The sequence below is a fragment of the Saccopteryx bilineata genome, chromosome 4 (genome assembly GCF_036850765.1).
Source record: "Saccopteryx bilineata isolate mSacBil1 chromosome 4, mSacBil1_pri_phased_curated, whole genome shotgun sequence".
In the NCBI taxonomy this organism is placed as follows: Eukaryota; Metazoa; Chordata; class Mammalia; order Chiroptera; family Emballonuridae; genus Saccopteryx; species Saccopteryx bilineata.
The window spans coordinates 134,556,613-134,571,159 of record NC_089493.1 but is presented as its reverse complement, the minus strand read 5'-3'; the positions used below and the strand labels follow the sequence as shown (position 1 = coordinate 134,571,159).

General features: G+C 44.0%; 1 protein-coding gene across 1 annotated transcript in view; it reads left to right on the top strand.

Moving 5' to 3' along the window:
* Window positions 1-14,547, top strand: part of HSPA4 (heat shock protein family A (Hsp70) member 4) — a 57,254-nt gene that overhangs the window by 16,865 nt on the left and 25,842 nt on the right. Inside the window, exons 2-4 of the mRNA XM_066278324.1 lie at window positions 5,668-5,725; window positions 8,739-8,879; window positions 12,397-12,519. Of these exons, the coding sequence (XP_066134421.1) occupies window positions 5,668-5,725; window positions 8,739-8,879; window positions 12,397-12,519 (322 nt within the window). The remainder of the gene's footprint in view (window positions 1-5,667; window positions 5,726-8,738; window positions 8,880-12,396; window positions 12,520-14,547) is intronic.

Below are 14,547 nucleotides of genomic sequence, written 5' to 3'. Positions count from 1 at the left end.
TCCTGCAGCCAAGGCTCCATTGGAGCAAAGTTGGCCCAGGTGTTGAGGATGCTCCATGGCCTCCGCCTCAGAGAATGACTCCAGTTGCAATGGAGCAACGCCCCAGATGGGCAGAGCATCGTCCTCTAGTGGGCATGCTGGGTGGATCCTGGTCAGATGCATGCAGGAATCTGTCTCTCTGTCTCCCTGTTTTTCAGTTCAGAAAAAATACAAAAAAAATAAAAAATAAAAAACTTCTGGCCTTGACCGGTTGGCTCAGTGGTAGAGTGTCGACCTGGCGTGCGGAAGTCCCGGGTTCGATTCCCGGCCAGGGCATACAGGAGAGGCACCCATCTGCTTCTCCACCCCTCCCCCTCTCCTTCCTCTCTGTCTCTCCCCTTCCCGCAGCCGAGGCTCCATTGGAACAAAAGATGGCCCGGGCGCTGGGAATGGCTCCTTGTCCTCTGCCCCAGGCGCTAGAGTGGCTCTGGTCGTGACAGAGCGACACCCCGGATGGGCAGAGCATCGCCCCCTGATGGGCGTGCCGGGTGGATCCCGGTCGGGCACATGTGGGAGTCTGTCTGACTGCCTCCCTGTTTCCAGCTTCAGAAAAATACAACCCCCCCAAAAAAATACTTCTATTTAACTTTTTAAGATATAGGAAACACTAATACTGTTAAAACGGCAGAAGTAGATTTTAAAAGTAAAAATGTTAATTTCAAGGAAAATATTACTTAGAGCAATTTTGTTGTTTTGTTTTTTTTAATTTTTTTACAGAGACAGAGAGAGAGAGGGATAGATAGGGACAGACAGGAATGGAGAGAGATGAGAAGCATCAATCATCAGTTTTTTGTTGCAAGACCTTAGTTGTTCTTTGATTGCTTTCTCATATGTGCCTTGACTGCGGGCCTTCAGCAGACAGAGAAACCCCTTGCTCGAGCCAGGGGGTTACTCGGTGGTGAGCTTTTTAAAATTATTTTTATTTTTTTGCTCAAGCCAGATGAGCCCTCGCTCAAGCTGGAGACCTTGGGGGTCTCGAACCTGGGTCCTTCTGCATCCCAGTCCAATGCTCTTATTCACTGCGCCACCGCCTGGTCAGGCTACTTAGAGCAACTTTGTACCACAGAACATTTCTGTGATGATGCAGATACTCTACATTTGTATAGCCCAAAATCCAACAAGTTTGAAGACGTAGGAATGATTAATTTTTACTTTAGGGGGATTGGGAAAGCTTCACAGACAAAGTGGGTGATATTTCTGGAAGATGACTGACTGAGAAGGTACCAGAGCATTTCAGGTGGCAAAAGTGGTATGAGCAAAGCAGGGAGATGGGAAGACTGTTTAATTTGTTGGGTCACTATGTGTTTAAGGTGCAGCTGGAAGAAGGGGTTATGGGGTTGGGACAGTGAGAGACATTAGGTTCCACATAAAGGAATCTGGGTTTTATTTGTTGTAATTGGTTTTCTTGGAAAGGTAATTAGAAGCCCTTGCTTCTAGAATTACCTAGGTAGAATAGGAAATTAACCCACCTTCAACAGACATACAGGAAAGTTGGGAATATTAATGTTTGTTCTTATAGCTAGTACTCAGAACTTGTTTAGAGAAGGAGATTTGAAAGAAGGGCTGTAGGCCCTGGCCATTTGGCTCAGTGGATAGAGCGATGGCCCTGCGAATGTATGTCCTGGGTTCAAATCCTGCTCAGGGCATCTAAGAAAAGCGGCCATCTGTTTCTCTTACCCTCTATCTCCTCCCCTCCTGCAGCCAGTAGCTTGATTGGTTTAATTCACACCCCCCCCCCCATGCTGAGGATAGGATAGCTCAGTTGATTTCGCCCAGTCTGGTGTTGCTAGGTGGATCAGTTGAGGTGCATGTGGGAGTTTGTCTCATTATCTCCCTTTCTTTCACTTAAGATAAAAGGGCTGCAAGGAACAATGGAAGATAATTAACATTGTCTTTAGTTATGTTTGGATTGGGGTATTTAGCAGTATACACATTAGAAAATCTCGCCCTGGCCGGTTGGCTCAGTGGTAGAGCGTCGGCCTAGCGTGCGGAGGACCCGGGTTCGATTCCCGGCCAGGGCACACAGGAGAAGCGCCCATTTGCTTCTCCACCCCTCCGCCGCGCTTTCCTCTCTCTCTCTTCCCCTCCCGCAGCTAAGGCTTCATTGGAGCAGAGATGGCCCGGGCGCTGGGGATGGCTCTGTGGCCTCTGCCTCAGGTGCTAGAGTGGCTCTGGTCGCAACATGGCGACGCCCAGGATGGGCAGAGCATCGCCCCCTGGTGGGCAGAGCGTCGCCCCTGGTGGGCGTGCTGGGTGGATCCCGGTCGGGCGCATGCGGGAGTCTGTCTGACTGTCTCTCCCCGTTTCCAGCTTCAGAAAAATGAAAAAATGAAAAAAAAAAAGAAAATCTCAAGTACACTATGATTCACGCATATGTGGACTAAAATGAACAAAATAAATTAACAATAGAACAGACTGACAACTGTCAGAGGGGAGGCCTGGGTGGAAAAGATGAAAGGATTAAACAAAAATAATCTCATAGACAACAGTATGTTGATTACAGATTGAAAGGGGGCAGGGGGAGCGAGAAGAGGGCAAGGGGGGATCATTGGTGATGGAAGGAGACTTGACTTCAGGTGGTGAACGCATAGTACAATAATATACAAATGATGTATTATAGAATTGTGCACCTGAAACCTGTATAATTTTATTAACCAGTGTCAGCCCAATAAAATTCAATAAAAAATTTTGATCTGGGTAGTTTTTAAAAAGATGTAGTTTTACCAGTCAATAGGCTTAGGAGTGGAAAGAGTGAGTGGAGTGCATGAGCTTGCCCTTGGGAAATTTCCTAAAGGGCAGTATAGGCTGTGTGTGATAGGAGAGGTTTAAGTGGTACTCAGGAAATGTAAAAAAGTTTTTAGTGATTGGTATATTTGCAGGTGGGCTGAACTTGACACCTGTGCTTCCTGAGGGGCTAAACCCATTATGCTCTAGGCCCACAGGGCTTAAGGTTCAGAGGAAATGCGATGAACAACCTCAAGCTAAACCAGTGGTAGTTAACGTGGTCCCTACCGCCCACTAGTGGGTGCTCCAGCTTTCATGGTGGGTGGTAGTGGAGCAACCAAAGTATAAATAAAAAGATAGATTTAACTATAGTAGGTTTTATAAAGATTTATTCTGCCAAACAGCGAAAATCTGACATAAAGTACATAGTAAGTAATTATTATTATATGCTTTAACTTGCTGTAACTCTGCTTTATAAATTTTATAAAGTAAAGTTACTTCCCTACTTTATAAATCACCATACTGTGGAACCGGTGGGCGGTTAGAACATATTACTACTAACAGAGATACAAATGTGGGCGGTAGGTATAAAAAAGTTGACTACCCCTGATGCTAAACCATATTTATACAGAGCACAGCTGCCTGTAACTGCGCTTGGGAGATTGGTTTGATTGGTTCACAGGGGTTCTATGGAGGCACAGAGAGGCCCAATATTCTTCCACTTTGCATAGGGCTAGTAAATTGGAGTAAATTCTACTCAGTTAATAGGTCATCTAATATAGTCAGACTTGGACCAACGCAGTATGGCTCCAGAGCCTTATTTCTTTGCTAAATTGAAAGAGCTAGGGTTACTGGGAGGCTAGAGAAGGTCAGAGCTAGGATGTGAAGTACGGAGACATGATCTGACTCCATTCCTTTCACTTTACATGACCATGGGTAAATATACTTATTAATACCCTTTTGATCTCAGTTTCTTATAAAATGAGGAAAACATAGGATGCTTATGAGGATTAAATGGGATCGTTCTCATAGCAATTTCTGCAGTCATAATTAAAGCAGAAGGAAGAGGGTTTTTTCTAGCTTGAGAGGAAAATGAACTCTGGGAGGATCTTTATCTTTTGGAATTTTTTTTATTTGATGTGAGTGAATTTGATTCTGTAGCTTGAGAGAAAGCAGCTACTAGAAAGGGAGGTGATTGAGAGTAAAATGAACATGGGGCAAGGTTCCAGAAGGATTAAGCAGAATGGAAAACATAAGATGCATAGGGGCTAGCAAAAGCATCAACTCTAGTATAACTGACTAAGCTTAAGCACAGTATTTTAAAGTAGTTGTACCTTTAAGCAGGTTTCAGTTTTGCTTTCTCAAATAAGCAGCAGATAGATCAAACCAGCAGGCAGTATATGAATTGATGATTTGGAAGAATGTGTTCAGAAGTGAGAATGAGACAGAGCAAGAGTCGGAGAGGGATAGAGACAGACAGACAGGAATGCAGAGAGATGAGAAGCATCAATTATCAGTTTTTCATTGTGGCACTTAGTTGTTCATTGATTGCTTTCTCATATGTGCCTTGACCGTGGGCCTTCAGCAGACCGAGTAACCCCTTGCTCGAGCCAGCAACCTTGGGTCCAAGCTGGTGAGCTTTGCTCAAGCCACATGAGCCCACGCTCAATCTGGCGAGCTCGAGGTCTTGAACCTGGGTCCTCTGCATCCCAGTCCGACGCTCTATCCACTGTGCCACCGCCTGGTTAGGCTAAGCTGGCTTTTAAAAACGTTTTTTTTTTTTTCATTGTTTAGAGAGAAAGGGAGAGAGAATGAGAGAAACATTGATTTGTTGTTCCACTTATTCATTGGTTGATTTTTTTCTTTAAATTTTTATTCATTGATTTTAGAGAAAGAGGGAGTGAGATCGTAGTTGCTACACTTCAGTTGTTCATTGATTGCTTCTTGTATGTTCCTTGATGGGGAAAGGCCTGGGTTTTGAACTGGCAACCTCAGCGCTCCAGGTCAAGGCTCTGTCCATTGCACCATGACAGGTCAGACTCATTGGTAGATTTTTATATGCGCCCTGACTGGGGATTGAATTTGCACCCTTGGCGTATCAGGATGATGCTCTAACCCAGTGGTCAGCAAACTCATTAGTCAGCAGAGCCAAATATCAACAGTACAATGATGGAAATTTCTTTTGAGAGCCAAATTTTTTAAACTTAAACTATATAGGTAGGTACATTGTTATTAACTTAATTAGGGTACTTCTGAACTGGCGTTTGCTAAAAGTGTCCTCAGTCTAGCCATGGTTTGCTGGCCACTGCTCTAACCAACTGAGCTATCTGGCTAGTGCCTGTAACATTTTTAAAAACAAGGAAGATTTAATTGATGAATTGATATGAGGGTATATTGTTTTATATTTATTTAAAAAAATATTGATTTTAGTAAGAGAGGAAGGGGGGGGAGAGAGAGAGAGAGAGAGAGAGAGAGGAACATTGTTCTGTTCCTTTGTGCCCTGACTAGGGAGGGATTGAACTGACAACCTCTGCAATTTGGGACGATGCTCTAACCATTGAACTATCTGGCCAGGGCCAGGAAGGTACATTATTTTATGTTGGGATTTGGAACACCAGACTTGAAGAATTAGAACATAGTGGAGACTGACTAGTCTACCTCTCTGTAATAGTTCAGACAGGTCATCATCCCATAAAACTTCAACATTTAAATAATAGGACTTTTATTATTCTGAGAGGTAGCCCATTTCATGGAAAATTTTACTCAATATAAAGGTTAAAATAATAAATTTACGGTGTGTTTCTAAATACATGGCATTTTAGCAAAGACTCAGAAATCTTGCCTGATATGGTTTCGGGTGTGATGTTGCATTGTTATACATTGAAATGTTTGTTTATCTTCTAGGGCTTGCATTTCTTTCGGTCCTAAGAATCGTTCAATTGGAGCAGCAGCTAAAAGCCAGGTAGGTATAGTTTTGTTTTTTTCCTTAAAGCAACTTATTTTTATGGTTTGTCCACACTTCCATTCAGCAACCATTCGAGTGCCCATTTTGTGTCTGCTCTGTTGGGCCCTAGGCGTTCACAGAGCTGAGAGATGGACCTGAAGGATCTGTTTGCACATGCTCAAGTGAGGAGCATGGACAGTATAATCTGCTGTATGCAAACTACAAGGATGTATTTTACCCAGAACTGGTTTAAGCAAGGCTTGCTTGTTTCTTGATGTTTTAAATGCTCCTTAAAGTTATCTCACTGGCCTTTCTTACTAATATTGAGGGTAAGTGTTGCTCTAGATTTGATCTTGTTAATCAAGGTTCTCAAGGAAGGAAAGCATACTTGTAGAAGTAGTACATTAACTTGCCATTAGTTTACTCTGTAAATGAGAAATCTGACTTATTTATTTATTTATTTGTATTTTTCTGAAGTGAGAAGCAGGGAGCTAGAGAGACAGACTCCTGCATGCACCCGACCAGGATCCACCCGGCATGCCCACCAGGGGGCGATGCTCTGCCCATCTGGGGTGATGCTCCGTTGTAAGCAGAGCCATTCTAGCACCTGAGGGGGAAGCCATGGAGCCATTCTTAGAGCCTGGGCCAACTTTGCTCCAGTGGAGTCTTGGCTGCGGGAGGGGAAGAGAGAGAGAGAGAAGGGAGAAGAAGAAGGGTGGAAAAGCAGGTGGGCGCCTCCTGTGTACCCTGGTTGGGAACCAAACCCAGGACTTCACACACCGGGTTCTACCGCTGAGCCAACAAGCCAGGGCTGATGAGGAATTTGACTTTTATTAGCTGGTTTCTGAGTAACCAGAGGAGCAGAATCCTAAGAGTTCTTTTACCCTGAATGTCTGATGTTGCTGTGAAATTAAGGAGTTGCATGTTTGATTCTATGGTTCAATCTGGAGCAAAATATAGAATACACACCTGTCTTTTTCTGGACTGAGAAGGGCCTAAAATTTATAAGCCTATGAAAATGGTGATTGGCCAGTTGATTATGAATTAAAACTTTTTTTAATTTATTGATTTTTAGAGAGAGAAGCATTGATTAGTTCCACTTATTTATGCATTCATTGATTTTTTTTTTTTTTTAAAGAGAGAAGCATCAACTTCTTTCCATACTTAGTTATTCCATTTAGCTGTGCACTCATTGGTTGTTTCTCCTCTGTGCCCTGACCAGGGATCAAACCAGTGCCTTGGCGTGCTGGGATGATGCTCCATCCAGTGGGCCACTCAGTCAGGGCTATTGATTGATTCTTATATGTGCCCTGACATGACCAGGGATCAAACCTGCAACCTTGGTGTTTTGGAATGATGCTCTAACCCAGTGGTCCCCAATCCCTGAGCCGCAGACCAGTACCGGTCTGTGGGCCATTTGGTACCAGTCCACAGAGAAAGAATAAATAACTTACATTATTTCCGTTTTATTTATATTTAAGTTTGAACAATGTTTTATTTTTAAAAAATGACCAGATTCCTTGTGTTACATCTGTCTTAGGACTCACCCTTGACGCTTGTCTTGGTCACGTGATACATTTATCCGTCCCACCCTAAAGGCCGATCCGTGAAAATATTTTCTGACATTAAACCGGTCTGTGGCCCAAAAAAGGTTGGGGACCACTGCTTTAACCAACTGAGCTTCCTGGCCAGGGTCAGTTGATTATTAATTAAACTAGGTGTTTTATAACCTTATTTTCAGAAGCTCAAGATAATTTTAGGAGGCAGTAGATAGCAAGTACATAGCTATCTTGAAATGTCTTCTAAAGTTTCATTGAATTCTTCCTGTTTTTTAAATTTGCTTTCATTATTGAGAATAGCTACTGTACTAAACTGGCTGCCTAGTTCTAAGTTGACATAGTTATTGTGTTACTGAGTTTCTATTTGGCAGCTTACTGAAGCAGGACTTGACATTGTTTTACAAAAAGACCTCTGTGATTGCCTTTCTTTAAAAATATTTTTTTATTTATTGACTTAGGAAGAGAGAGTGAGAGACAAACATCAATCTGTTCCTGTATGTGCCCTGACCCGGGATTGAACCCACAACCTTTGCACATCAGGGCAACACTCCAACCAACTGAGCTGTCTGGCCAGGGCTGTGTGTGCCTTTTGACATACCTGATGCAGAGGAGCTCTGCAGCTTTTCCTTGCGGCCTGGCACACTCAACTCCTGCAGTGTAAATCTTAGGCACAAGTTCAGTCTTGAATATTTTGGAATGTCTTTGCCAGTATTTTTTTCATAAAGTATAATAGTTTATTGTAGAGAAAAAAAAGGATTAATACTTTAGGGAACTAGAAAGTTACTGTACTTCTACCCAGAAATCACTGTTAGTATCTTAATGCATAGCCTTTTGCATTCTTTCTAAGCATATAAATATGTACCCCCTCAAAAGTGAGGTCATACTATATAGGTACTTGGCTTCCAACCTCCTAAAATAATCTTGACTACTATATGGATATACCACACTTGATTTATCCATACACACTGAGGCTATTTCTAGTCTTTTGGTAATATAAAAAATACTCTGTCAATATCTTTTTGCATTTATCTTTGTGTACTAGTGTCATTGATTTTCCTTTATGGTTCTTTCACTAGAATTTCTGAATTGACACATAGTTCCAAACTGACTCCTGGAAAGATTGAATCATAAACTGTGGATACTTTTTAAAGAGTAAAAATCATTTCATGTCAACATTGACTAGAAGTATAAGAAAGAAAATACTTTCATAAGTGTAATGACCTGTCTTTGCAGAGAAGCAGGACAAGCTGGTTTGTGGTCTTTGTGAGGGAACGGTTCACGTCCCTCACCCCTTAAGCCCCACTTCACATGCTAGCAGGCATCATTTGGAAAGGTTTAGTGCTGAAGAAAACTGAAACTCGGAAACTTTAGAGTTAACATGCTAATTTAATCTGATGTTGTTGAATTTCTTCTTTCCTAAGTTAAATTGTATCAGTCTTTCTACTCTTTGACTCTGATATCCTTTCTCTTAGATCATTTCTAATGCAAAGAACACAGTCCAAGGATTTAAAAGATTTCATGGCCGAGCATTCTCTGATCCATTTGTAGAGGCAGAAAAATCTAACCTTGCATATGATATTGTTCATTTGCCCACTGGATTAACAGGTATAAAGGTAAGGTTCTCAAGTTCCTTGTGATTAAAATACAGCATTTTATTTCATTAAGACAGTGTATATGTTATCATCATCATTCTGATTTTGTGTTGTCAAGAAAATGCGAAGAGCAGGCAAAGAAATCCATACTTTTTTTTTTTTTCCTTGTTATTTATTTATTTATTTATTTTTATTTTTTGCATTTTTCTGAAGCTGGAAACAGGGAGAGACTGTCAGACAGACTCCCGCATGCGCCCGACCGGGATCCACCCGGCACGCCCACCATGGGGCCACGCTCTACCCACCAGGGGGCGATGCTCTGCCCATCCTGGGCGTCGCTATGTCGTGACCAGAGCCACTCTAGCGCCTGAGGCAGAGGCCACAGAGCCATCCTCAGCGCCCGGGCCATCTTTGCTCCAATGGAGCCTTGGCTGCAGGAGGGGAAGAGAGAGACAGAGAGGAAGGCGCGGCGAAGGGGTGGAGAAGCAAATGGGCGCTTCTCCTGTGTGCCCTGGCTGGGAATCGAACCCGGGTCCTCCGCACGCTAGGCCGACGCTCTACCGCTGAGCCAACCGGCCAGGGCCTTTGTATTTTTCTGAAGCTGGAAACGGGGAGAGACAGTCAAACAGACTCCCGCATGCGCCTGACAGGGATCCACCCGGCACGCCCACCAGAGGGCGACGCTCTGCTCCTCCGGGGCATCGCTCTGCCGCGACCAGAGCCACTCTAGCGCCTGGGGCAGAGGCCAAGGAGCCATCCACAGCGCCCGGGCCATCTTTGCTCCAATGGAGCCTCGCTGCGGGAGGGGAAGAGAGAGACAGAGAGGAAGGGGGGGGGTGGATAAGCAAATGGGCGCTTCTCCTATGTGCCATGGCCGGGAATCGAACCCGGGTCCCCCGCTCGCCAGGCCGACGCTCGACTGCTGAGCCAACCAGCCAGGGCCAAAGAAATCCATACTTTTAAGTTACTGGCCAAATGTATGGGCATACTCTTTTTTTTTTTTTTTCATTTTTCTGAAGTTGGAAATAGGGAGAGACAGTCAGACAGACTCCCGCATGTGCCCGACCGGGATCCACCCGGCACGCCCACCAGGGGCGAGGCTCTGCCCATCCTGGGCGTCACCATGTTGCGACCAGAGCCACTCCAGCGCCTGGGGCAGAGGCCACAGAGCCATCCCCAGCGCCCGGGCCATCTTTGCTCCAATGGAGCCTCGGCTGCGGGAGGGGAAGAGAGAGACAGAGAGGGAAAGCGCGGCAGAGGAGTGGAGAAGCAAATGGGCGCTTCTCCTATGTGCCCTGGCCGGGAATCGAACCCGGGTCCTCTGCACGCTAGGCCGACGCTCTATCGCTGAGCCAACCGGCCAGGGCCTATGGGCATACTCTTAACATTATAAATTAGATTGGAAAAGAGTTTTTTTTAGGAAAAGGGAGTTTAGTCTTTGATATCTCGGGTATCTAGAAGAGTCTCTTTGTGAAGCATGCAGTGAACTAATCTTTCAAAAGGAATGTGCTGAGGGATAGTAGGGGGCATGGCATTGCCTCTTTAGCACTCAGAAGTGTAAGGAGACTCTAAGAGGTGGTTGAGCTTTCCAGGCAAGTAAGTTTAGAGAGGAGAATTGGTGTTTGAGGCATTCCATTTGGAAAAATAAGAATCATAGGAATAGGCTAAAATCCAAGAGGTGGTGAGAATTGGGAGAAAAGGTAGTCGATTGTGCCATTATAGCCGAGAATCAATTGAAGTTAGAGGTGAAGAATTCTGGTAACTAAAGATTGATCCTTGGGTTTACTTAGGATATCTGGGGCAATAATCTCAAAACAATTTGAACGACCTAGTTAGGGGTAAAGCTGGAGTACCAATAAGAAGAAGGAAAAAGGAAGGAGGTGAGGAAATGGTGGTGGGGGATACTTATTAAGAAAAAAATAGGACAGATATTGGCAAATTTAGTCCACCATTGCAAGAGCCAAAGAAGAAAGATACTAGGGAGAAGACCTGGGAGTTAAGTGGATCTAAGTATAAGGGTGGAGGAGTTGACTAAGACTAGACAAATAGGGAAGAAGAAGTAGCTTAGAAAGAGGCTGGAAGGTTATTTTCCCATCTTTATCATGCAGTAAAACGAGAAACTGTTAGTCTGTAAACCAGAATACATTTATGGTTGGGATGGGGAGCAAGGAGGTGAGGAGCAAGTAGCTTTCAAGCTGCTTTGGAGCAGCAGATTAAAAGAAGATAGTGCTGTTTTCTGGTTTGGATTGTAGTTGGGATATACATGGGATGGGGCTTATCCTAGGCAACCTTTCAACATTTAAAGTTTGCAACTCTTGTCAAAGTTGCAGACTTTCATCCAGGGTGTAGGACATTTTGAAGCTTTGTTCCTTAATCATTCCTTAATTCACCAAGCATTTATTCTCTTGGGTCTGTCAGGTGCTAGGGTTATAGCAGTGAATGAATTAGAGTAAAACTGTGTTCTCAGGGTAGAGAGAATTTTAATTTGTGACAGAGAGAGTCAAGAGAGAAGGACAGACAAGAAGGGAAAGAGATGTGAAGTATCAATTCTTCGTTGTGGCACCTTAGTTGTTCGTTGATTGCTTTCTCCTATGTGCCTTGACCGTGGGGCTACAGCAGACTGAGTAACCCCTTGCTCAAGGCAGCAACCTTGGGTCCAAGCTGATGAGCCTTGCTCAAACCAGATGAGCCCACGCTCAAGCCAGCGACCTTGGGATCTCGAACCTGGATCCTCTGCATCCCAGTCCGTCGCTCCATCCACTGCACTACTGCCCAGTCAGGCTGAAGGTCACTTTTAGCTTTATAACATGGACATGCTACTTGGAGATGAGGCCCACTGTGTAAACAGTGTGACAGCCAACAAAACCTGAGACAGGCCCTTGCCAGTTGGCTCAGTGGTAGACCGTCGGCCTGGCGTGCAGGAGTCCCGGGTTCGATTCCCGGCCAGGGCACACAGGAGAAGCGCCCATCTGCTTCTCCACCCCTCCCCCTCTCTTTCCTCTGTCTCTCTCTTCCCCTCCCGCAGCCGAGGCTCCATTGGAGCAAAGATGGCCCGGGCGCTGGGGATGGCTCTGTGGCCTCTGCCTCAGGCGCTAGAATGGCTCTGGATACAACAGAGCAACGCCCCAGAGGGGCAGAACATCGCCCCCTGGTGGGCATGCCGGGTGGATCCCGGTCGGGAGCATGCGGGAGTCTGTCTGACTGCCTCCCCGTTTCCAGCTTCGGAAAAATGAAAAAAAACAAACAACCTGAGACAATTTACCTGTGCAGAAGCAAACTGTTATAGCTCACCATGAGCCCCACTGCCCTCTGTAAAGGGGTGTACCAGAAAAACCAGTTTACCATCTGACACACTGAGTTTTACTTTTACTATGCTGACTTTATTATCACCTTCAGTTTTTCTTCCAAAACTATGGTAACTTTTCTTCAGTTACCCTTTAAGATAATGTTCCATTGATGATGTGAGACATTGCTCATTTTAAGCCTTAGGGCATGAAAAAATGTAGTAAATCTAGATCCTTTTGTTATTTTATTGCAGGTGACATATATGGAGGAAGAACGAAATTTTACCACAGAACAGGTGACTGCCATGCTTTTGTCTAAACTGAAGGAGACAGCAGAAAGTGTTCTTAAAAAGCCTGCTGTGGACTGTGTTGTCTCGGTGAGTTTGAGTCCTATTCATTAGTGGGAACTTGCATGAAGAAGCATTTGTATTTTAGCTGCAAATAACATTTTTGCCTTAGGTTGTATGATTTTAAGAATTTATTAGGCCATGGCCAGTTGGCTCAGCAGTAGAGCGGAAGCCTAGTGTGTGGAAGTTCAGAGTTTCATTCCTGGTCAGTGCACACAGGAGAAGTGACTGTCTGCTTCTCCACCCCTCCTCCTCTCTCTCTCTTTTTCCCTCCTGCAGCCATGCTCGAATAGTTTGAGCAAAGTTCGCCCTGGGTGCTGATGATGGCTCCATGGCCTTGGCCTCAACTGAGCTGAAATAGCTTGGTTGCAGAGCAACAGAGCAGCGGCCCCAGATGGGCAGAATGTCACCTGTTCGGGGGCTTGCCGGGTGGATCCCGGTTAGGGTGTATGCAGGAGTAGTCTGTCTCTGCCTTCTGCCTCTCAATTAAAAAAAAAATTATCAAACTAGTCTTCATTTTCTTTAAGTTTCTTTTCTGGCCCCTAGTTATTGCTCAGGCCTCATCTGTTACTCTGCCTAATAAAATAAAGACTTATCTCAAAGCCCACTTCTTCCTGGATTTCTTCTAGCACTGAGCATAGTGTTTGGTAGCCACTCATTTGTTAAATTAGTTGAATATTCTCAATGAGAAATGTTCTTTTTCTTCATTTCTATCTCTGAATCTTTGCTGTCACTGTATCTAGCACTAAAGGCAAGGAGCAATATCTTTCCAATATCCCTGTTTAGGTGTTAGTCTGGCTGTTTGTAGCTTTGTGCTTGTAGTATGATGGAGTCCTTAGCAATTGTTGGAATTTGGGCAGCTGTATTGGCTTTTTCACTAAATTTCCTTATTCTATATCTGTTATCTTATATTTTATTTGTGTTCTCTTATTGGTGCATTGATTGACAAAGCAAGTACTGTTAGGTGGCTTTTTTACCCCAGTCTGTTTGGAGGAGTCCTTAGTTCTCGGCTGCTAGTAAAGCATAACTGACATTTGTTGGGAGGGATTGGATTATGGTTTTTGGAACACATTCTGGGGGCACAAAGAATAGAAATGCTACTTCTCTTAAAGATTCCATACAGATTCTGCATTTTCTTAGATGCTTTCTGCCTTTCCTGAACTCTTTATTGAGTCCACCAGTTTTTTCCTCATTTCCCCATCTAGTCCCTTTAACATTGGTCCTGAATTATGCTCAGTGTACAAGTAAAATTTATGTAAAATGATGGAATGCCTGAGTGGCTTTTTCAGCATTTTGAACAAGTTTAAAGGTGATGTGTTAAGTTGTTTTTGCGTGGGTCCTCAAGACTACATTGAGTTTCAGTAATTTGCTAAGATAGTGGTTGGCAAACTCATTAGTCAGTAGAGCCAAATATCAACAGTACAACGATTGAAATTTCTTTTGAGAGCCAAATTTTTTAAACTTAAACTGTATAGGTAGGTACATTGTTATTTACTTAATTAAGGTACTCCTAAGCTGGCCTTTGCTAAAAACTCAAGGGGCCAAAGAGCCGCATGTGGCTCGCGAGCCGTGGTTTGCCGACTACTGTGCTAGGAGAATTCACAAGACTCCCCATTTAGCTGTAGTTACAATTAAGGGTTATTACAGCAAAATCAACAAAAGGAAAGGTACATGGGCACTGTTGGGAGTCCCCTTTTCATGGAGTCCTACCGGCTGCACTTAATTCTTTCAGCAATAAATTGTGACAACATGTGTGAAAATACCATATATCAGGGAAGGTCTTACTGTAGCTTAAGGTGTCCAGGGTTTCTATTGGGGGTCAGTCATGTAGGTACCCTGTGTCAGTATGTACCAAAATTACAGACTTCCAAAAGGAAAGTAAGTATTCTGCATAACCTGTTATAGAAATAGTTTAGGCACAGTGACTTAACGTTTAGGGAAATTTTTGTTTCAACTTAGGGAACTGTTTATCATTCACGTTCCTGGATGCTAGGAAAGGGCCAGCCTTGTCATTAGACCTTTCTAAGGATTAGCAGTCTCTGGACTTTATGTGAACTC